This window comes from Pteropus medius, unplaced genomic scaffold (assembly GCF_902729225.1).
Source record: "Pteropus medius unplaced genomic scaffold, Ma_sr-lr_union100, whole genome shotgun sequence".
NCBI classification, from domain to species: Eukaryota; Metazoa; Chordata; class Mammalia; order Chiroptera; family Pteropodidae; genus Pteropus; species Pteropus medius.
Genome location: NW_024349803.1, coordinates 7,409,658 through 7,434,554, shown reverse-complemented (window position 1 = coordinate 7,434,554; position 24,897 = coordinate 7,409,658). Strand labels below are relative to the sequence as shown.

Below are 24,897 nucleotides of genomic sequence, written 5' to 3'. Positions count from 1 at the left end.
AGGAGGAAAATCCTGAATGGACAAGATTACATGAAAAATTTTATTTTATCTACAAGATTATTGTTTAAACAGCTATGGTAATTGAAGATTTATGGGCTTTTTCTTTTTTAATTATGAAGAAATGCCCCGTTCCTGTAGTCTAACATTTGTAAATTCCTTGTCTTATGATGAAGTTAATTTCTAGCTGATTTTCTAGGTATAATTTGACTGTAGCTAGATTTATTAGATTCTGCTGAACAAGTTGTTAGTTTGTTAGTTTCCATAAACTAGAAAAATTTGAAATAAGAGCTCTATATTTTCTTTTAGTGTCGATTAAAATATAGAGTATTTAATGGTTTTATACATAGTAAGTGATTTTGGCTTTTTTTTCCTCTGGCTCATATACCGCACTGTCCTCAGAACCTAGAAGATTTTCTTGACTAAATATATTTTTTACTTAAGCTTGACTAGTATTTGGAAACTGTGGATGACAGTCATAGAATAATAGAGTTTTGGCTGACATTTGGAAACCATGAATGATATCATAGAATAATAGAACTTTGTGGCGGAGGATACATTAACATCATCTGGTTTACCTCTCTTGTTTTATAGTTGAGAAAATTGATGCCTGGAGAAGGTGGTTAAGTCATTTATTGCCAAAGGTCACTCATCTACCTATTAGCAAAAACTCTGCTTTAGTTCTCTTTCCATGACATCACTTATTTTCTTGCCTTAACTAATTTCTGTTGTTTTTCTTTAAAATATCATTTCATCCAGTTCATCAAAATCCATCTTTGATGTAGTTGATGTTTATCAACAGCCAGCCATTCATTCATCTAATATTTGAATAGCTACCAATATGAAGACCCCAGCTCTGCTTGTGAGCTGTACAAGGTAGTAAGGAAGATAGATTTGTGAACAATTTCTTGGAATGTATTTTGTTAAGTGCTATAAAGGTTGCTGTTTTTATAAAGGGAGATGTTTGCTCATTGACACTAATCAACCATTGTTGTAGCTTTGGGAAACCAGTACTTAACTTTTAAAATCATTTCGAAAAAATTTTGAACTATTGAATTATTTGAACTTGAGCTAGACAGGCCAAGTCATGTAGAACACAGGCCTGAATTAAGTTTGAACTTAAGCTTGTCTGTCTATAGTAAAAAGATTTTTTCTTAATGAGTGTTTAGAGTTTTGCTGGAACATCTTTGGTTTTTCAGCTTGGATTTTGGGTTGTTTAAAATTATGAACAAAAAAATTATGAACCAATGTCATATTTTCTGATAGAGCAGGATTCCTACTCTTCTGGAATTGGCAGTGAGAAAACTAAGTCTGGTAATGGTAATTGAACAACTGAAGTGTTTTTCATGCTAGGTTAGAAGATAAAAGTTCTGTGCATTCTAATGACAGAATGCTACCTCTTGTTCATGGTTGTGCACTCTTGTTCCTGTCTGTCATCCGGCAGAGCCCCTTTACACCCTCCTCCCACTGTACGTCACCTGCTCTGGTAGAATTTTGATCTGCTCCATTTCCAACCTGGGCGGGTTCCCCCCTCCTTAGGTAACCTGGTGGTCCCTCGCTCCCGAGAGGTCACCATATTGTTGCCGATCCTGGTGCAGACACCAAATGGGCATAGTGCTAGTACTACAGCCTAGAACGCCTGGGCTCAAGTGATCCTCCTGCCTCAGCCTCCCAAGTAGCTAGCTGGGACTACAGGCATGCACCACTGCTCCCAGCATCTGGTAGAATTTTGATAGGGCTTGCACCGATAGATTGCTTTGGGTAGTATATATCCTATTGGGTAGCACCTTAACAATAGTTAAATCTTCCAATCCATGAAGATGGGATGTTTTTCCATTTATTTAGGTCTTCTTTCCCATGCTTATTCTCATTCAGATAGTGAACATGGTAGTCTAAGAATTTCTTCTCATATCAGTCTCATTGTCAATGTTGACTGTAGATATTCTTTCCAAGCTTTGATCTTCTCTTTTCAGTTCAGAGTGCTTTGCCAAATTTTACTTTTCAGTATATCTGGGTATTTTAAGGGAAAGTTGGAAGGTGTTTTAGTCATTAGTAATTTATCATTATTAGTATTAATCTTGACATATCAAAGATATTACCTTTATCAATGTGACTTTTTATTCAGTTTTGTTGTTTAGAGGCTTTCTCTCTAGCTCTTACTAGCCTTTATGGATTATTTTAGGCAGTAATTGGATTTTTGCTTAGTGAATTGTTGCAGCTATGTGTATATTTCTTTAAACATGTTTTTGAAAACTAATTTTTTTCCAGTTTAATTTAGCTTTCTAGAAAATTTAAGAGAAGAATAAAATAAAAGCATGTAGTAAAAATAACTCGTAATCCACCATTTATAATCAACCACTGTTAATATTTTTTGGTATTTCCTTCCCTTTTTTGAGAAATGGAGCACACACATTGTGTATATACATATACTTTTAACTTTAATTCGCTGGACATTTATTATTATTTATTATATACAAGAACTATTTTAGGTGCCAGGCATTATTAAAAATCTGCTGTTTATAGTTTGTATCTTGTCTCTTTTTATTTAGTGTTACAGTCTAAGCAAAGCCTAGTTCATTAAAATTTATTTGTAATATTCCTGTTTATGGCTTTGTAATCTTTTTCAGTGTTTTTTTTTTTTTTTTTGTCATTAAAACCTGTCTTCGAAGGAAAAGCTCAATATGTCACATAGATGACCAGGGAGAGATTTGATTGAAGGAGTGTAATGACTTGGGGTACCACCTTTTCTTCTCCAAAGAAAAAGTATTGAAAACTATTGTTATTTGTTATGGATGCATTATAGTTTATTAATCACTGTTCTATTATTGGTCATTTATATTGTTTCTTTTCTTCAACTTTAAATATTATTTTGATTAATGTGTTTTTACATGAAAATTTGTATCTGTATTTGGTTTCCTTAGGATGGATTTTTAAAAGTGGAATTTACTGGGTCAAAGAGTATAAATATTTGTAAAACTTTCATATACACAAATTGCTTGCCAGCCATACCCTGCCTGACATTCAGTATTATATTTAAATATGTAAGTATTTCTGTTACAACATCAAATACATTCCTAAAAAAAAAAAAACTTCAAGATTGCCTTTTCACTAAAAATAACAGGTCTTATGGGAAAAATAAGGTTAAGGGCAAACCCTTAAGACCTCTGCAATTTTCAAACCAAGTACTAGCAAAAGCATAATTGATACCTTATGACATAACTTGGACAGCCCAGTCAAACCACTTAGAATGGCTGGGGTTGCCTCAGAGGAGAGTTAAAGATATTAAAACATAATAGGATGGAAATGGCTGGTTTGCATGGTCTTGAGGTAGTGCAGATGAAAGTAGCTTTCTAAGCCAGTGAGACTGCCATAGAAGGTGACACAAGAGGAAGTACAGATTGCTGTGATCCAGGAACTATGCAGAGGCTTGGCAGTGCTCCTCTGAGGAGTGAGCCTTGGGTTCAAATGCTCATATTTCTTTAAATAGAGCTGAGAGGATTTCTGCCTGGCAGTAGCTGAGCTAAGCGAGGGTCTTTACTTTCCCACTGCAAATTATGCTTTTTCAGTTCCCCTTGCCTGGGAATATTCAAATGTGAACTGACACAATTTCTATGTTATACTGGCATTGTTATTTTATTTACCGGCCACTTATAAGCTAATTGGTGTTAAAGGAATCTGTCTTATGACAGAATAGATTGTATTTGCTCATTTGTTAGACAAAACTTTGAATCTCAATCTAATGGCTTCTTTGAAAAAATTTAAACTCTTTCCAACTAGGAATTAACTACCTTAGTTAATGAATGTCCATTTCAAAACAAATGTTTTCAAAACCTGTAGTCAGAAAACAGCAACTCTAATGATTGTATTACAATTTCAGTACCTCAATTTATGATAGTTAATTTCAAATTTTCAATTTTTTGGTGGCCATTAAGTGTTTACAGATATGGATCACAGGGTTCCAAACTGTCAGCAGCTTATGAATATTGATTTATTTGTTGAGGATGGGAGTTATGATTTTGTAGTGATTCTCATTTGTGGGAATGGCTTCATCCAGGTTTATGCAGCATTCAGTTACAGCACCAGAGAAGACAGGGAGTAGGAGAGTCAAGTCAAAGAGAACAAGAGAACAGCTGTTGAAACAATAAAGGGAAGGAGCTGAAGAGCTACTAGTTGAGATTTTACAGTTCAAGCTTTTGGAGGTAGAACAATTTATATATTGCTACTGACCATGGAAATGGATCGCTTTGTTAAAGGTGAAAGTTGTTGAAGTTGAAGAATAAAAGGAACATGGATGGCAGGTTGAGAGTGGGTTGGTCTCAAGGACACTGGGAGTCTGCCATAATAAGTCATAGGAGAAGGATGTATAGGAATTTTATAAACTGGTCCAGAATCCTCAGTGAATGAGGTAGCTAAGATACTGGAGAAGAGAGTGGGTGGCATAGTTTGATGGCATTTGCCCAAATGGAAACAGGACTTTTGATAAAGTTACTCAAGTAATCATCTGAAGCGGTCATAGGGATCCAGGGCAGTGTCCACTGATGGTGAGAGAATGAGTCCTCTGAGCTTTACAGGGCCAGCTGTGCTTCAAGAAGATGAGGTTGATAGAAGTCACAGTGGCATTAGGGGGTGACAGTATAGAAAAGGGTCATTGAAGAGAAGAAGTCATGGATGGATGACCAGGTAATAATTTAGCATGACAGCAAAAACTGAAGTCCAAATAGGTTTTCGAAGCTTGAGAAAGTTAGAGACACCAGTCTTTGCCCAGCCTTCAATTAGAATGTTGTGAAGTTGCTGATGTGTGTTCCCAGCGAGTGTTTTCTAGTTAGAAACCATGGTTTCTGTCTAGAGTTCATGGAAAGACCTTGAGTAATTCAGAGAGAACAAGATGTCCGCAGGACGCTGGAAAGGGAATTGGCTGTATCCCTCAGTCTCATGAGAGGTATGAATTCAGAGAATTTCAAGTAGAACTTAAACCAAAAATTATTAAATGAGTGCGTGTGTATCTTGAGGATGTGCTTGCCTTTTTGTTCTTTCTTTTCTGCTTATAGCTCTTTTTCATCTAGCTTTAAGAGAATCAAAGTTACAGAACCCCTAGATGTTCTTGATACTTTGAATTATGTTTGAAAATCTTAAATATTTACGTTATTGTTGTTATTACCAGTAATAACATTATAACTGTTATTTATTAGGACCTGAATTCTTTATCTCCTTGTGAAAGATGTCTGAAGTTTAAATTAGGAAGTTGTTGCTCACTTAAGATTATTTTTTTCTAAAACTTTGTTAGTGCTAGTAACATTCTATGGTATACAAGCTTTTTAAGATTAGAACAAAGAGGTAAAAACTGTTGTTGACTTCCTCCCCCCTCCTCTTAAAAATTTTAGGTAAACTTTACATATAATGTATAGTTGGTTGAGTTTTGGAAAGTGCATACACACCCCACTTAGAAATATAACATTTCCATCACCCCAGGAAGTTCCCTGGTGCCCCTTTGTAGTCAATTCACCAGTCTCTCTCCCACCTCTCTTCCCAGGCAACCACACTGATCTGATTTCTATCAGCATAAATTAGTTTTGCCTGTTCTAGAACTTTATATAAATAGAATTATATAGTATATGCTCTTTTGTGTATAGCTTCTTTTACTCATACAGATGAGTCTTTAAGATTCATCCCTTTTGTTACAAAGTCTCAACAGTTTCATTGCTAAATAGTATTCCATTGTATGAATATACCACAATTAATTATCCATTCGTCTGTCGATGGACATTTGTATTATTGCCAGTTTGGCTGTTTTGAATGAAAATGCTGTCAATATTCATGTACAAGTTTTTATTTCTTTTGGATAACTACCTAGGAGTGGAATTATTGGGTCATAGAGTAGTTGTGAGTTTAACTTTATAAAAACTGCCAGTTTTCCAAAGTAGTTGAACATTTTTTACACTCCCAACCATGTATGAGAATTGTAATTGCTCCACATCCTTGCCAGCATTTAGTCATTCTTGTGTGTGGAAATAGTATCTCATTGTGGTTTTAATTAATATTTCTCTGATGACTAATGATGTTTGATACCTTTTCATACAATTATTCATTTATATATCTTTTTTTTACAAAATGTGTGTTCATATCTTTTGCCTATTTTATTTAATTGGTTTGTCTTTAATTTGGGATTTGTAGATCTTTATATATTCTAGAAACAAGTCCTTTTTGTTTTTAGATGTGTTGCGAATATTTTCTTTTAGTTTGTGATGTGAATTTCTTTTTTTTAACAATGTCTTTTGAGAAGTTTTTAATTTTGATGGCAACCAATTTATCAGTTTTTTTCTCTTTCATTTCATGTTTTGTGTGACCAGTCCGAGAAATCTTTGCTTATTCCAGGTTGTAAAGATATTCACTTACATTTTCTTCTAGAAGCTTTATAGTTTTAGCTTTTACGTATAGGGCTATACTCAATCTTAAATCAGTTTTTGTGTGATATGTAAGATAGGAATCAAAATCCTCCTCGTCCCCCCATAACTTTATCTAGGTGTTTTAGCATCACTTTATTAGCACTGCCTTGGTGCCTTTGTTGAAATTTCATTGGCCCTATATTTGGGGGTTTATTTTTGGATTCTGTTCATTGATATGTCTAACCTTACACCAAAACCACACTGTCTTGAGGGCTATAGCTCTTCATTATATTGTGAAATCAGGTGATGAGTCTTCCAACATTGTTTTTTCTTTTTCAAGATTGTTTTTATTTAAATTTCATTTGATAATTAATTCGTTTTTTCAGAAAATCTGTTGACATTACTTTAAATCCATAGATCAATTTGAGAGACCTGACATCTTAATATTGAGGCTTATCTAAGAGAATGGAATGTCTTCACTTACTTAGGTCATCTCTAATTTTCCTTAGCCGCATTTTGTAGTTTTCAATGTAGAGGACTTACATATTTCTAGTTAGATTTATTTCTAGGTACTGGTGTTTTTTTAAATGTTAATGGTATTGATTTTTGAATTTTATTTTCCAATTGTTGCTAATATATAGAAATACAGTTTTTTAAAAAAATATTGGCCTCGTATTCTGAAACTTGCTAAGTTCAGGAGTTGATTTTAGTAGTATTTTAGTAGATTCCATTGTGTTTTCTACACACATAATCCTATCATCTTTAAAAGTAAGTTTAGTTCATCCTTTACAACCTTTATGCTTTTTGTCCTGTCTTAATACATTGGCTAGGACCTCCAATACAAGGTTGAATAGAAGAGATGAAAGTGGATATGCTTGCCTTGTTTCTGATCTTAGAAATAAGAATTTAATAATTCATCATTGAGTGTGATATTATCTATATACAGGGTTTTAATAGATACTGTTTATCAGACTAAGAAAGTTTATGTCTTTTCCTAGTTTGCTAACAGTTTTTACCATTTATAGGCTGTGAATTTTACCAAATGCTTTTTCATCTTTTGAGATGATCTGGGTTTTTGTTTTATTCTGTTAACATGGTGAATTATATTGATTTTTAAAGATTAACCTTTCATAAACATTTGATCATGATGTTTTATCTTTTTTATATATTGCTGTATTCGGTTTGCTAATGTTCTGTGGAGAATGTTTATATCTATGGTCACAAGGGATGTCAGTCTATATTTTTCTTATAATGTTTTCATCAGGTTTTAATATTAGCGTGATGCTGGCATCATAAAGTGAGTTAGAAAGTATTTTCTTCAACTGTTTTCTGAAAGAGTTTATGCAAGATTGGTTATTTTATCTTTCTTAAATGTTTGATAGAATTCATCTGGACCGGGAGCTTTGGGGGAAGATTTCTAATTATTTGGATTTTATCAGTTTTGGTAAATTGTTTTTCAGGGATTTTTGTATTTTATCTAAGTTATTGAATTTATTGTCATAAAGTTGTTCATAATATTTTTTAAAAATCTTTAACATCTATACGATTTGTAGTGATGTTCCCTCTTCATTCCTAATATTGGTAATTTGTGTGTTCTCTTTTTTTCTTAATCAGTCTTGCAAAAGATTTAACTATTTTATTAATCTTTTCAAGTAATCATCTTTTGGTTTAATCCTTATCTTTAGTTAACTTTTTGCCATGGTATTTAATCAGAAAAGGTAACCTGTATTCTTTCTAGGTACAAAACAATTCATTGTTTTTAATGTGCGTGGTCTACTTCATGATTAACACCCCCGCCTTGTTTCATATTCCACATTATATTGTTCAAATCATATGTCCACACTAAATTTTTATCCGTTTTGATCTTTTGTATTCTTAGAGGGTGTTCGTTTCCAACTATGATTGCGGATTTGTCTGTTTCTTCTTGATTTTCTGATCTATTTTTGTTTTCTGTATTCGAAGCTCTTTTGTTAGTTTGCACTACTATATCTTAAGTTTATTATTAATAAGAATTTTCTTATTAATTTGATATTAGTTAATGGATTTATTAATAGAAAACCTTTTTACCTTGAGTTCTAGCTTGTCTCATGTTAATACTGCCTCATCTACTTTTTTGTTTTTCTTCTGTATTTTTGTTTTTTTAATCTGGCATATATTTTAAAATTTTGTTCTAGGTGTATTTTTTGTAAACAGCATCAATTTAGACTGGAGTAAGACTCAGACTTTTTTTAAAACAAGCAAATTTATGCTATTTACAATCATTGTGATTGCTGACGGTTTCTTTGTACCCAGCTTTCTTTTGCTTTTCCCTTCTTTCTCCAACACCACCCTCCCTCCCCAGATATTTGCTAGCACTTCCTGTCCTGCCAATAGGGAGAGCCTTTTGCAGAAGACCTCTTACTCTCTCCCATTGCATTCCATACCTTCTATAGGATAAATACAGCAGTGCTACCCAGCCAACGCAGCAACTTTCCCCTATGTAATCCTCAAATCTCATTTCTGAATCGATGATTGTATTCGATTTAATTCAGAAATGAAAAGACTAATTTTATATAAGTGCTTGTAACAGTTGTTTTTACATCTGTATTCTTAGGAGGTGTGAGATCTACATCTTGACTCTGCATACCACGAGGTGTCAAAACCCTGGTATAAAATGAGTAAATATGAAATTTATATTTCACTTGGTCTCCCTGTACCATTTCCCTCCAACGTGTAGAATATGTATGTTTTGTATTACTAGAGGGACACCTGAACATAAATCTAATTAACAGTAAATAAGTTAGAGAAAGTAACTTCTTGCTTTAATTCTTTGATTATTTTCGATTATCATGGAGAAAAAGCCTCTGTTTGATTCTTTACCTCGCACAAACACTTGCTAATACCTCCCTCCTCCCTTTTTGTAAATAATGAGCTGGACTCAAGCTCTCTTTCTTGGTGGGCACCAGTATTAAGAATTTAGTAATATTGTTTGGTTTTCCTTTTTATTGATTTTTCTGGTTACCTTGTATTTTTTCACAATAATTACTGATTTTTCCACTCAAGATAGTGATTAAATTTTGCCTTTAAAACTTTTATTCTAAAAAATTGAATCAATTTTAAAGAAAAACATTAAGCATAGGTAGGATGATGGGATATGATAAAGTCGGAGAATGTGGTATGTGCTGGCCGTTAGACGTGGCCCTCTTCAAGAAGGTGGTATGGGAATGAGTGCAATTTAGGAGTTACTTCTCTAGCATTTCTCGGGCATCTCGATTACTTCTGCTTTCTCTGCAGCACTAACTTGTTTAACAAGTACTTACTAATTTTCTTTAACTGTCTGAGAATGCGAGGAGAAATATGGTGTTCTCCACTTTGGTATACATAGGGACGAGGACCTGGGTTTGTGCGACAAGTGGTGCGTGTGCCATGGTAAATGCTGTCAGAGTGGCCAGGACATCATGCTGACGGAGCAAGAGGAAGTCATCTCTGTCTGAGGGCTTGAGGCCTTGGCTCACACTATTTTTTTCACCCAGGTGCCTTTCTTCCATTTGAACCTCTCTTCGTAAATCCACATCAATTTTGAGGGGAAAAGGGCCTTATGTTTGTAGGTGTTATTTTGAGAAGCACTATGTCCAAAAGGAAAAGTGTCATATTGGCCCTCAGAAAACGGGGTGGCTACCAGAGTTGTGGTTCCAGCACACCTGTGTGTAGTCGGATAACTACTTTATTGTTTTGAGCCCTGGTTTTTTTTATTTTTTTATTTTTGTTGCTATTGATGAAACTTACTATTCTTCTTGCTTCATAAGAAAGCACATATAGGAGACATTTGTGATGTACATTTGCACATCAGTGTTATTTTCACTCTATTATTAGTATTTGAAATACTGATGGTTAATGATTTTGAGAGTATTTTAGGTGTTTAATTCTTTTTTCTCTCTCTTTTTTTTTCTAGGTCTTGATGCAGAACTTTATTATGTGAGAAATGACCTTATTAGTCACTACGCTCTATCATTTAACCTGTTAGTACCCAGTGAAACAAATTTTCTACATTTCACTTGGCATGCAAAGTCCAAGGTAAGAGGGAGGTCAACCAAAGATGTCAAGACAAGACCATCCAGGCCCAGAGGCTGTGGCAAGGCCTGTATCTGAGGGGTGGGCTGCCATCTGCACAAAAGGGTCAGTGGGCTGTGGCAATACTGGGTGTCTTCTGATTTATGTTTTAAATCTTTAACCTATTCCTCTAGACTTTCCCAAATCTATTAAAGTGATGGTAGCCATCATTATTTGCCTAGCTCATGAAAGAACACTTACATCCTTTCAGGCTTTTCAAACAGGGATGGTCTAGTTGGCAGAGGGGAAATTTGGATTTGCTGATGACTGTGCTGTTATGGTGAAGTGAGATAAGTGGAGGGTCGGGGAAGTGGTGGGGTAGGTATTTTAGACATGTTTGTGGTAATGGATATAGTTCTTCTATTTATGGAGAAACTGAAAGTAAGGTATAGCTGACTCAGGCATGTGTGCTGTGGCTAAGCTCCTTTGACTATAAGGAACCTCTTGCCTGGTTTACTTGTTGCTGAATTCCTCACAATTTCTCTAACTGTCTGGAGTCCTTGAACATGATAAGTTTTCTTGTAGGTCAAAGAGGGGGAGGCCGAGTATAGAGCCCACCTCCCCCAATCAACTTCACTTTCTTTTATTAGCTTTGTATATCGGCTTCTAAGCAGATTTTACTTTGGAAATAAAAATAGTTTTGCTGCTAAAAACAAGTAAGAATACCTATTATAGAGGATTTTTTAAAACTATTACAAAGTGGTATCTGTCCTGTATTGTTGCAAGGTGTTTAAATTTGACTAATAAGATTTTTATTTCTGTTTATAAAGCAGTAATGGTTATTAGGAAAATTCAAATATTATAGAATTGTTTTAAGAACTATTAAGACTTTGTAGGTATATACCCAGAAGTAATTATTGTTTGTGGTTTGGTATATTTCAAGGCTCATTTTTTCCCCTTTTTAAACAAAAAGGAGATTTTATGACACACATGGTATACAGTATTTTTACCCCTCTCTGATTCAATATCTTGGCATCTTTCCATTTCTTTTCTACTTACAGATTTAACTGATTTTCTTTAATGGCTTTATAATACAACATTGTATGGATGTATGATATACGGTTATTTATTAAGTGCCTCATTGACACGTGGATTTTTAATAGCATTTTACTACTTCAAACAATACTTCCTTTCAGTGCTACAAATTGTCTGCTTCATTTGGCAGGCAAAATCCATGGTAAGGGGATGACAAAAACAATTGGTAGTTCATCCTTTGTGCTGTTTCTATCTTTGTTACTGAATATAGAATCAAAAAAAGTGTGTGTGAATGTGTACATGTTTATATATGTATGTGTACATATATGTAGGTATATATGTATGTATGTGTATACATACATTAAGGGCATCTTTGTTCAGAAATTTTGGTGCACTTGTGGCATTATTTATGAATAGTAAATTCTCATTAAGAAGTGAAATAATCAGTCAAAAAATGTGCATGTTTGAAATTTTGATTGATGTGGCCAAATTGTTTTTCCCTTCCCTCACCCAAGATGGTACCAGTAAACCAACATTCCTTACAAAGTGAATAAGGATACTTATTTCTGTTATTCACTCCCTAACACTAAAAATTTTAAGTATATTTGTTTGTTAATCAGATAAGTAAAAATAATTATATAAATATGCACACATTCATATTATATATACTCATGCATAACATTATAGAAACATTATACACACTTATAAACACATACATTAAAACATAGCTGCACAGCTGTTGTGATTAAAGTTGAGTTAGCTTGGATCCTGGGTAAAGCATTAGTACCTTGCCATCTGGAGCACCCCTACTGTCCAACATCGTTGCTTTGGAGTATTCTAACACAGGGCAAGGGATTCTTTTAGGGGTGGATCAATCCCTTTTAGAGCGTAACTGCAAAAAACAGAGGTCAAGAGAAAAAAATTCATGTGAAACAATTAAGAACATTTAGTACTTGGATATGCTGACGTTCCAAAATTAGTAGTATAGACAATTCAGAAAAGGTTCGCCTGAGGCGTTTTAATCTGAGTAGGCACCTGAACTCCAAAGAAACTGGACTAACACGTTTTTAAGTATTCTTATATAACATTGTGTGATTGTATTATTATTTGGAGGAGAAGAGGTAGACTTAATTTTGACATAATTTCAAACATAAAGAAAAATTATAACAATGATATAAAGAATTATCACGTATCCTTTACTCACATTCATCAGTTGTTACTGGTTCGCTCTATTTGCTTACTTTACCATTCATTCTCTTTCTTTCTCCCCACTGTCATGTGTATGCACTTTTTCCCCTTGAACTGTGTGCAGGTGAATTGCAAACACTGTGCCCTTTACCTTTAAATACATCAGTGTTTGTTTTCTAAGAACAGGGGCATTCTTTACATAACCAAAGTACTATGATCAAAGTCAGGAAACTAAACATTGATATAATACTATTATCTAATCTATAGTACTCACATTTGTCCGTTATCCTAGTGATCTTTATAGCTCTATTTTCACCCGATTCAAGAGCATGCATGCTCCTGAATGTCCCTTAGTCCCATCTTAATCTGGAACATATTTGTGGCCTTTCTTTGTGTTTCTTGACCTTGACATTTTTTGAAATATACAGGCCAGTTATTTTATAATATGTCGCTCAGTTTGAGTTGTCTGAGGTTTCCTCATGGTTAGATTCATGAATGTTTCTTTGGCTGTAACGCCACAGAAGTGCTGTCCTTCACAGTGCACGTGATGTCTGCTTGTCCCATTACTGGTGTTGTTAACTCTGATCACTCAATTCACCTGGTTTCTCTATTGTAAAGTTTTCTTATTTATGATGGATAAGTAATTGTGGAGAAGTCATTCAAGATTATATGTAAAAATCCCATTCTCTTCATCACCTATACAACCACTAATTTTGATATCTGCGCTTAGAAATAGATTTCACTTTTCCACCAGTGCTATCATGGAAAGTAGTGTGTTCCCTCTCACTGCAAGAGGTCAGATCTGCACTGAGTAGTCACTTGGTGGGGGTGTTGTAGAAGGAATTCAAACATTTGTGGAGCGGCTGGTCTTGAATTTTAAGTTTCCTTGCAACTTTGAGATCTAGTGTTTCTGTGAACATCTTTCAGGCAGAGAAGTTTATGTTCTCCAAAAAAAAATATTAATTTTTGTTACTCTTTACACCTTTTATGTTGATGAATATAAAAAAAAAATTATAGATATATTTTAAAATAGAGAAAAATCTAAAGAAATAGTAGAGAGTCTATTCTAGGTACTCTACTGACCTTGAATAAGGTGTGATTATTTCTGGGCCCACTTAGGAAAAAAGAAGCTGATATATTCTGAGAATGTTTCAGCAAGTGTATGGGTAGTGACTTGTGAATAAAAAGGCAATGCGGGATGTGGCAGTTAGAATTGAACTGAATTAAACCTTCTCTTTTTTTCTTTCAAAAATATGTATGTACTGATGATTTTATCTGGAACGAGTTTCAGGGATCCAACATAATTAATAGTGGATGCTTGAGGAGTTTTCAGAGCCTGTCACAAGGAGGAATTGGAGTGGGGGAGAGTAGAAAGAAGAAGGGGCTCAAATGAATACATATGTTGAATGGGAAGCAGTGTTGGCATGGATACATGTTCTTCACATTATCTTGTAGAGCATAATTTCTGAACTACTTCTGTGGCAGGTATTAAATACCATCACTAGTGCACATTTGGGCTGCTATTGCTGGTATGAATTCCTGGGAAGGCAGAATTTCCCTGATGTGTTCGAGAGTGCCACCATATATATATAAGTCTAAGCCAAAAGCTTAGAGGGTATCCTCAACTCCTTGTCATATACCTTCCATGTCCGGTTGATTCTTTCTCATAATTATACCTTAAATTCATCTCCTGCCTCTCTCTGAACCTAATGCCTCATGCTTAGTTTGGGCCTCCATTGTTTCTTATCTAGATATGGAAATGGTCTTCTCACTGGTCTCCTTGCCTGTAGAATGGCTTCTCATTACACCTGGCACAAAGTGCTCCAGGGCAGGGGTCTTCAACCCCCCGGGGCCATGGACTGGTACCGTCTGTGGCCTGTTAGGAACTGAGCTGAAGAGCAGGAGGTGAGCGGCAGGTGAGTAAGCAAAGCTTCATCTGTATTTGCAGCCACTCCCAAGCGCTAGCACCACCGCCTCAGCTCCACCTCAGGTCATCAAGCATTAGGTTCTCATAGGAGCACCAGTCCCTGGTTCCAGAAAGGTTGAGGACCGCTGCTCTAGGGTTCTCAGTTGCCACCAGAATAAAGTTGTGATTTCTTAGGAAGCCTTCAGGATCTCACCCCTGCCTTTCTTTTCTGTGTGATCTCCAGCTAATTGTTTAGTGCCTTTTCTTGAATGCCCTGTGCTCTGTTACGTTGCTGCCATTTGCTCTGCTAGAAATGTGCTTTCCCTATTCTTTATCTTATTAGCTTCTATCTATCTCATAAAATCAGACGTGGTGTCACCTCTCCTTTGGCTGTGTCAGGTGTCCTTTTCTATACCACAGTGGCCTTTTTCCTCCTTCGTAGCACTCGTCATACTGTAAGAATATTGTAGTAGTGATTGTCTTTTCTGTCTCATAGATGCTGAGCACCTCAAGGGTAGGAATCCCTTTTCGTCTTTCTCTGTGTCCCCTATAGGTGGTATAGCGCCTGGTACTTAGTTACAGACGCTCCTTAACTGACTATAGAAGAGATGTAGGTAGAAACCACTGGGTACACAGCTCATCAAACGAGACTAGTAGAGCTTTTCAGAGTTGGAAGGTGCTACTGTAGGACTGGTGAATTTCCCTCTTCTAGAAGCTTAAAAACATAGGCTGGGTACCTTTGGCAGTAGTTGCGTATGTGGGCTTTTTTCAGGTATTTTACTCTGAATAAAGTTTGAAAAATTAATGGCATATGTAGATTGAATATAGTTAAACTAATTTCATCTGTAACAGGTATAAGAATTCAGAGGAAATAATCATTTTGTATCTTAAAACATTTTATAGTAAAAAACTAAGGAATATGTGCGTGATAATCTAGTTTCAGGCTTTGGCCACCATTATAGCTCCTAATTCGTTTTAGGTCATAATCTGTGGTGAGTTTAGTAGTTGATTAATTGAAATTTATTTTAAAAATTAATCTTTTGAGTGTTCAAGATATGCACATGGTACAAAATTCAAAAGACAGAAAGGGTATACAATGAAAAATAAGTCTCTTACACCTTCCTAGTTCTCCCCCAAGCAACCTAATTCCCTTTCACTGAGGCAACCACTGTACCTGATTCTTGTCTCCCCCTCTCGAGGTAGTCCTAGCATACAGAAGCATCTGTGTGTGTACATGCACACATGTGTGTATTGACAATTAATAGTACCATATACTTTTATACATTTTGCAAAGCAGTGAACAATGTATCCAGATAAAGATTCTCTGTCATTTTATGTAGAGGTGAACTTTTTTTCTCTTCAAATGACTGCATCATATACTGTCATATGGTTGTAGTTTGGTTTCTTGATCAGTTACTATGAGAGGAAACTAAAACCCAGATTTGGGAAGAGAGATGCTTAAGGTGGTAGTAGGGGCAGAGGAAGCCGGAAGTAGAGATGACTTGAAGTGGGGTAGTCACACAAGCGAGCAGGAGAGACATCGAGAAGGATTCTTCACCTGATCATTTGGCTGTGGGATGTAATAGTGAACTTTCACTAGGAGAGCCATGGCTCCCAAACTCTCTAACACTTTATCAGAAACTCTCAGTTCTTGCTTTTTAAGATTTTGTCAGAAGGTGAAATATTTGCTTCCAAAGAACTCTAGGCTCCTTGATATGTCAGTTCACACTGTAGATATTTTAACATTAGTTTTCACACATCAAAGCTTTTACTAATAGTGTTGTTCTCCAGTGTTTACACAATTCTGTTTTGTCTTGCCAAACAGATCGTGGTTCCTCAGAGGCTGGAGCTATGTCTTATTCTTGATATGTGTGTCACGTTCATTGCCTTAGTGAGTGGTCAGTAAATATCATTGGTTAATTGCATTTCCAGATGGGATGAGAACCCTGATACTGCTTCTCTTTCACAGGGCCACACATTCAAAAAAAGCAAAGACTACTGGGTGGTTTTAACTAAAAGAAACTAAAATAATTAGTTTCTTCTATATTCCAGACCATTCTTCAATATCCAGAAAAAAAAAATAACATGCAACTGCATCTCTTCTGTCAATATATATTTTAGATGGCTGAGAGGCAAAAACATACCAAAATGTAGCAGAATACTCCTTCTACCATCCCCTAGCCCATAGATGTTCTCTGGTTTGAGGCATTCTTTATCATTGTTAGGAGGGTCTGTAGGGAACTTGTCCAAAGTTCCTACAGCAGCCCCCGGGGCAGCCTGCAGAGTGGAGTTTCTATGCGTAAGGTAGCACTTCCGATAATTTCACAGAAATTAGAAGGCTGTTTGGCTGTGGGCAAGTGTATTCACTTTAAATCTGTATACTGTGTTCCAGAAGGAAATGGCTTTACTCATCAGTTGCCTACTTGCAATTGTCATTTGTTTCCAGGTAAGGGAAGATTACCAAAAATGTTTATTTTTTAGCTTATTCAAATATTTATACTTTCTCTACTTTCTTTTTTAAAGTATTTGGCTCATTCTTTCTTTCTGACAAACAGCTGCTGTTCAGATTTTCTTTGTTCCACTAGGTTATAAATGTTAGCTGTAGAACAGATCTGTTTCTTCAAAGGATTATTGGCAAGTGAGATTCCACATAGATTGATACATACCAAAGTAGAGAAAATGGGACTTTAATAATGGGCAATTTCTTCTCTAATCCCAGAAACAGCAGTTTTAACATTTATATCTTAAAGATTCTATAGAGGGAAGAGAACTGCCTTCTGCATGCCTCATATGTTTCAACAGTCCCTCAAAAAGGGAGCCAGCAAAGGGCAGGCTTCTACGCTTTTGTATTTATTCCTGCTGTTCTGGCCAGAGAGTTGACTTTCTCAGACCTCTTACTGAGCCCCTTTGCTACCTCTCCTCATGCCCCTCACTCTACCCAGCTCCACTCACAAGCTCACATCCCTCCCTCTTGCCCTTCTCTCCCCTTGTCACACTGAGATACTCTAGTGCTAGTCTTGTTCCCTGCAGTTAGGGCTCTTACCCATGAGCCGTTCTCTATCTGCTTTCCTAGGGGTTCTGGTTCCTGATTAGCTATGTCCCTGCTCATAATAACTGAGACCTAAAATAAAGGAGACAGTAAGTGTGGGGAACCATAATAAGTTTGGCTTTGAATCTGTTAAATTTGAGGACTGTAAATTGTTAGATAGATACATTTAGTAGATACTTGGACATATGGGAGAAACTGAAGATACAGGAGAGTGAGAGAGACTAGTTGATAATACAAGATCCCATCAGTGGTGAAAGGAGCTAGAGCCTTGTATACTAGGAGAGGAGGGCTTATCATTTGGAGAAGGAAACAGACCTTTCTTTGGGACTGGAGTGCAAAGGATGGGTGTTCTAACAGATCTGCCTAGTGCTACTATATAAGGAAAGGCAGAAAGGGGCTTCCTGTGTGCTAGCCAAAGGGGACAAGAACGTTGTCTGAGAGTGAGGAAGCAGGCATGGCAGAAGGTAGTGAAGTGGTGAGTTCCTGTGAGGTTTGGAGTGATAACACTAGGGAGAGAGGGTGTCAGTGAGGAAAGGATAGCTGAGCAGCGTTAAAAGCCTATCCTGAGCCTGGAGATCAACATTGTATAAGACCACCCTTCTCTCTTGGGATGTGATTTCTTCCAGAGGTGCTTGATAGCAGGTGTAGAGTGAGGTAGGGGTCAGGATGCTGACGCTGGCTTCTAAGGTTGTGGAGAGTGTGAACTAATTGAGAGTGCTGATGTTACTGTCAATAATGTCTTTTTTGGGGTACAATCTGTGGGAAAATGAAAGCAGGTTACTGGCTAGGCTGGAGGGGAGGAAAATAGCTTATTTAGCCATTATATCTCAGCTATGAACACAGCATTTGGTTTATAAATATGCTTCATAAATGTCAGCTGAATTAGAGTGGTGGAGACAAAGCACTGGTTTTGTAGGAATCACAAGTAGTGATGGGATCTCTGATAGAATGGAATTTTTGCATTGGTTTTGGTTATGAAGCTGTAGGAATATGAATACTGATTATGGAAGCCACCAGGAAGATGGCAGAAGACAAATTGAGTCAAGGGGCAAGTCCTCTTCAAAATTCTGTGTCTGTTGTCGTGTCAATGGTATGAAAGGTAGCCATTATGAGTAAACTTTGAGCTTCAGAGTATAGGTGATTTTGTATGAGGAAGAGATGTCCAGAAAGGACCAACTGATCCTAAAAAAAGCTGACTCCACTGCGTAGTCCCTGAGTGTTGGGTGTTGTAGGAACTGAGTGATAGGGGAAAGATGATTTCTGAAGAAAGTCTTCTTGGGAGATAAGGTGGGGAAGACATTTGTGAAGAGGCTAAGAGTGTGGGAGGCTATTTAGAATAGTGGGGTTCCCAAGATGGTGGACAAAGCAGAAGGGCTGTAGCAGTGTTCTTGATGGAGCACAGAATCTCTGCGGTCAGGAGTAGACTTGTGAGTTGCATTAATTATCCTATTTGATCCTCATAGCATGTTGTATTATCCTCATTTTACAAAACCTGAAAGTTAGAAAACTTAATATTATTTACCTAAGGGTCACACAGCCTCAGGTTCCACGTCCAGTTCTTACTGTGCTAATTTCTTTTTTGTACTTTCCCTCCATATGTCGTCCTGTTCAGAGATAGCATGGATGTAGGGATATAGTCTTAATGTTGGTCAATGACTGTTGCTGGAAATCCGGCTCGTTCTTGGCCCAGACTTGCTGGGCTGTAGCTCTCTAGACATGGTGGCAGTGATGTTATTGTGGCATGCTAAGGTGAGAGTGAACACTGCTTAGCCAAGGTACCAACCACTAAGACTGATATGCAGCAGCAAGAACATTTCCTTTGTTGTGAACATGGCATTTACCAAATACAGCATTTAACCAATTGTTTGTACACCTGTAGTAACTTGAAAACAGTAGTTTAACATTTGCATACCCCTATAGCATTCATGGACCTTCAGGTAAAATGTGAAAAGGGAAAGAAACCCAGAGAGGGAGTTAAATTCATTGGATTGAGCCCTTCTTATCTATGGGCAAACACTCCCTATTCCAGCCATGCCCTATTCCATTTCTTCTCTTATAGTCTGGGATGAGACTGTTTCCTATTTCTTTTCATGTTTATTATGTCCATTTTGTTGACTTTTTTGTTGTTGTTATTGTTGTTAGCATATAAACACATTTGAATATCTCCCATTGAAAAAAGCAGAAAGAAAAGCTTTGGAATCACCCCATCCCCCTCCAGCTACTGCTGATTCCATTCTTCTTAGTTAAGTTTTTTAAAGAATGGTGTCTTGGACCTCTTTCCTACTACCCTTTTTCCAGCCCACTGCCCCTTGGCTTCTGCCAATCCTAGCCCTCCACCAAAGCTTCCTTTGCGACCACTGAATGGGAGAAGGGTACTTATCTTCTCAAGACTGCATGGTCAGCACAAAGAGTAATGTGAGATATAAATCCTCATTGAAGATCTTGAAGGTGACAACCATTCTGAATTTCAGCTGTTGCTTTGCAGTTTGAGTTGTTTCTTCCATTAACATCTCTCTAGCAACAGGGCTATATTTATTTATTGATGCTTTGATTCTCTGAAGGCACACTTTGTAGACCAGGTATAGATAGATAATATTAGTGTTCCAGGGATGTTTTCTTAGTCACTTCTCTTCCCTTCTGGGTTCTGAATCACTTGAGAAATAGATCCAGAGGTTAAATAGGCATCCAACCATTAACTTTCTTAATGGTGAAAGTTGGACTGGAGAACGTAGCTTAGATATTTTATGAGAAATTTGTGCCTTGGAATCTTATTGTGGAGCAAGCGAGTCTGTAGAGTAGACCATCTACCAGCCATATGGAGCCCCTCAGAGCTTGGATTTTATCAACCGGAGAAGACATAGGTGACTAGTCAGTCTGTAAATCATACATCCCAACTCAGAGGTTCTTCATATCTGCCCGTCCAGGGCTTCTTTGTCAATGGGTGTGTAGTCCTCATCAGGATTTCTGAATTCTAGATGACAGATTTTGCAGAAGAGTGGTAGTACTGTTCTGGACATGAGGTTAGAGGGTGGCTTACTGGATTGAATTTTTATCCAATTGAAAATTCCTAGGACTGTTTCTGACAATTGAGAATTTTTTTTAATGGCTAGATTATTTGTACATATGAAAGGCTCATGGATTCATTAGTTAATGAGCCAGTCAGTAGGATCCAGCTATTAGCATCCTTTCTGTTATCACAGATCCAACATGTTTATTTCTTCATTTTACAGGTTGAGTATAAGCTGGGATTCCAAGTAGACAATTTCGTGGCTATGGATATGCCCCAGGTAAACATTTCTGCTCAGGGGGAAGTTCCACGCACTTTATCAGGTGAGTCTCAAAGACAGAGTTAATATAACTATTTTCAGCTATGTTGCCCATGTCTCAAAAAGAACAGTTTATATACTACACTGATGTGTAGTATATCATACTTGATAGACATAAGATGTATAAGTACTTTGAAGAGTAATTTTTGTAAATATTGATTATTTGTACTATGTTTTAAATCATTCCCTCTTTTTTCATCCCTTCTAGAACTGTCTCTGCTCAGCTCTTCCTTACCTCCTTTTCTGCATTGCTGGCACTGGCCTCCATATGCGTCCCTGTGTCTGGTCTTGTTCCTCTTGGAATAATCCCCACCCACATTGTGGCCCGGATGATCATTGAACACTCACATCTGACCATGTGACATCAAGCCTATCTGTGCCCCCCACCTCCATCAACTGAATACAATCCAGGCTCTCTAGCCAGTGTGCTGTATGTTTAACATCTGCCCCTGCCTGCCTCTCTGGCCCTGTGGCTGCACTTGCCCCAGCTTTCCAGCAGTTGCACACTACATGCAGTTCTGATTTCCATGCCTTTGCACGTGCTGGTCTCTGTATTTGGAACTATCTTTTCCTCTTTTCTGCTTGCAAACTCCTATTCAAACTAAACATTCTGTAAGACTCAAAATCTACACTATCCTTTTCCTGTCCGACTCGCCCTCCAGTTGTTAACTCTTCTGTTCTTCCTGCCCTGTAGAAGCTGTATTTAACTGTTTTTGAACTGATCACAGTATCTTGTAATTCTGTGTCTCTCCCTGCTAGCCTGTGGCCACCCTGAGGGCAGGAGCTGTCTTTTTCATTTCTACCTTTGGTGTCTAGCAGAGCATCTGGCTCAGATAGGCACTCAGGGCATGTCTGAGTAAATGACTTAAGTGTCATATTTATAGCAATTTAACTACTTTTGAGCCAACCTTTTGAGAAAGGCTCCTAAAGACGTGAGATATTAAGAAAATGAAAAAATTTTAAACTTTAAAATGTAAGCCACAGCAGTTTCGTGGAACTTTTTCTAGAAGTTTTAAGCTTTAAGAAAACATAGGAAGGCCGAATGCCCATCTCTCTCATGTGCTCATACAGATATATTCTAAATTTGTAGAAAAAGAATCTTAAACAGAAAGATTGAAAAAAAAAAAGTGCACCAAAGCCTGTTCTCCATTGCTACAATGATTAATTAAAGCCAATTTCTGTTTAAAAGGTTTTTTTGTGTTTTTCAATTCATAGTTGAGAATTTACAGATTTGTTTACAGGTTTGTTTTTTTTTTTAATCTCTTATTAAGAGCAATACATATTACAATTTGGTGGTGAGTTGTCTTCCTTTTTATCAAGTAATTTTTGTTACTGTTGATGTGACTAGTAAGGCAGCAGGGTTTGCCTTATGATTCTGTAGCTTTACTATATTATAATAAGAGGACTTATGAGACAAAGTGATATATTAAAAATCATGAACAAAAGTTGAAAGTAATCTTTTCATTTATGTCTTGGTTTGTTCTTTAACATTGTCTTTTATATCCATAATGAATGAAGTACTTACTATCTAAAGCTGTATAGTCTGAAGATAAGTTCTTTGAAAGTTTTTGCTTAGTATTTTATGTAAATGTATTATTTTTAGCTTCATTGAAACAAAAATCAAATACTTCTAAAATATTTAATGGGCATTAATGTTGATTTTTTTTTTTAATTAAGATATTTTTTCTTATTTTTTTTTAAACAGTGTTTCGGGTCGAGCTTTCCTGTACTGGCAAAGTAGATTCTGAGGTTATGATACTAATGCAGCTCAACTTGACAGTGAATTCTTCAAAAAACTTTACAGTCTTAAATTTTAAACGAAGGAAAATGTGCTACAAAAGTAAGGAATTTATTTACCAAAGTGTGTGTTTTATGCAGATGTGAGAAGGTCAAAAATAGATTTTGTCGTCTGTTTTACAGATTTGTAACCAAATTTTGATTATGGTTGCGAATGAGAAAAGAAAGAGCACTAACAGATGAAATTCCAAGCTTATTGCCAGACAGCTTGTAGCCAAGAATCTTATTCAAGCTCTACTCAGTCTCCATCTCACTATCTCCCTATCTTTTATCAGAATTACTGGGCATTTTATATTAGGAATGTGAAATAGCACTAAAGTAGCTGAATGCTTAAAAAGAAATCAGGTAATTCTGATAGAGGCCCCTGAGTAATGGAGTGTTAATTGCGTTTCCCTTATAAAATTTCTGTTATGCATTATGGCTCTGTTCTTGGCAAGAGATTGGGACAAATGACTTAAGTCTCAGTTTTTTTTTAATCTGTAAAGTGGGCATAATGACCTATTTAAGAGGTTTTTGTTTTGTTTTGTTTTTTTAAGATTAATCAAATCTAGCCTAAAGCTTGGAATACCATATGTGAGTACTTAATGAATGTTAGTTTTTGATTTTGAATAATCTATTACTCAAGAAATTACAGTGGATATGAAAAAGAAAAAAACGACGAATCTAAAAAAACCCCTCTAAACTTATGGAGTGCTTACTCTGTTCCTAGTGCTTTACGTGCAATAAACCCATTTAACCCTTACAATAACCTTAGACAATAGGTTCTCTCAGTATCTCCTTTTTCTGAAGAGGAAGCTATAGCTCAGAATCTGACCAACTTGCCAAGGTCACACAGCTAAGTGGTGCAACAAACCCTTAGCCTCATTGTTAAATTGTCTCTTAACACATTTTCTAATTGAAGTTAGTGCTGAGTGTTGTACAAACACCTCAGGCCAGCAAGTGAATTATAATGGCTAATGTCTGGATACATGTCAGTAAAAGAGCTGTATTGCATTAGAATAGACATTTTTAAAATAAAGAGTTAGCTTTGGTGTTTTGATACATTTTTCAGTTCTAGTGTATTCAGTATGAACTTACTTCATTTAATTTTAAAGCCAGAGTGGACTTTAGAGGCTCTCTAATTCAACTAGTCATTATATTATTAATTTGAGGAGACTGGGCCCTAAGAGGCCACCTAAGCTTGTACACCAGTTAGTGAAGAGCGTAGAGCCTTGTTCCTGATCCCTTTTTATTTGCTGGTTATACTAATGACCATACCATCATCCAGTTCATATTGATAACTCTTACTTTAATATGTGATCCTAATGTATTTATCTGGTTTTTCATCCTACAGCACTTTAAAAACTGTCTACAACAGAAAACATCTGTACTATATCAAATATTAATAGGTGTTACTGTCAAGAAAAATTTCCTTTATCATCTGAGGATGGGAATTACTGGATCAGACAAGTCATTACTCTAGAACTCCTCAGAGCCTTTACACTCTGCTAATGGGCACTGTGAACCTCCACAGAGGTCATAATATGTGGCTGTCCCCAAACTTCTTGACCACAGAAACCCTTTTTCATTGATCATCTATAAGGAACACCCTTTGGTTAATGCTGGCATAGACTATTGATTGATGATTATAGTGATTATCAGAATAGTAGTCTATCATTTATTATCTTGCAACAAATACCTTGTTACTTCAGGCAGTGTTCTGATAGAATATAAAACTATCTTAGAGAAATTCAGAAAATGTACTTTATAATATTTAAGGATTTTCATGGAAAAGAGTTTCTAAAGCATCTTTTATCTCCTTTTTAATTCAGAACTTGAAGAAGTAAAAACTTCAGCCTTGGACAAAAACACTAGCAGAACTATTTGTAAGTGTTACTTTATTATCCTTCTCCATCATTAGGGATGAAAATTGTTTCCAGTTTTGTCAAAAGATAAATGATGTCATGCTGTTTAATTCACTGATATTTGATAGATTGATATATAATTGGATGAAACTATTAGAATATTAAACATTTTGTGAAGTAATATTCAGACATATTTTATAACAACTGACCTAAAAAACTTTTATAAGCAAGAAGTCATATCATTTCAAATGGTCATAAAGTACGAGCACAAAATATGTGTAAGGTCTTCATCTATTTAGCAGAAGTTTAGAAAATCTGATTTATTATCTGGTCCTAATCCTCA

At 36.2% G+C, this 24,897-nt stretch overlaps 1 protein-coding gene across 2 annotated transcripts in view; it reads left to right on the top strand.

The window, feature by feature from the left end:
• Positions 1-24,897, top strand: part of RYK (receptor like tyrosine kinase) — a 78,892-nt gene that overhangs the window by 12,357 nt on the left and 41,638 nt on the right. For both annotated transcript variants that reach the window (XM_039837181.1, XM_039837182.1), the window contains exons 2-5: positions 10,312-10,433; positions 20,818-20,917; positions 22,619-22,753; positions 24,522-24,575. In XM_039837181.1, the coding sequence (XP_039693115.1) occupies positions 10,312-10,433; positions 20,818-20,917; positions 22,619-22,753; positions 24,522-24,575 (411 nt within the window). The remainder of the gene's footprint in view (positions 1-10,311; positions 10,434-20,817; positions 20,918-22,618; positions 22,754-24,521; positions 24,576-24,897) is intronic.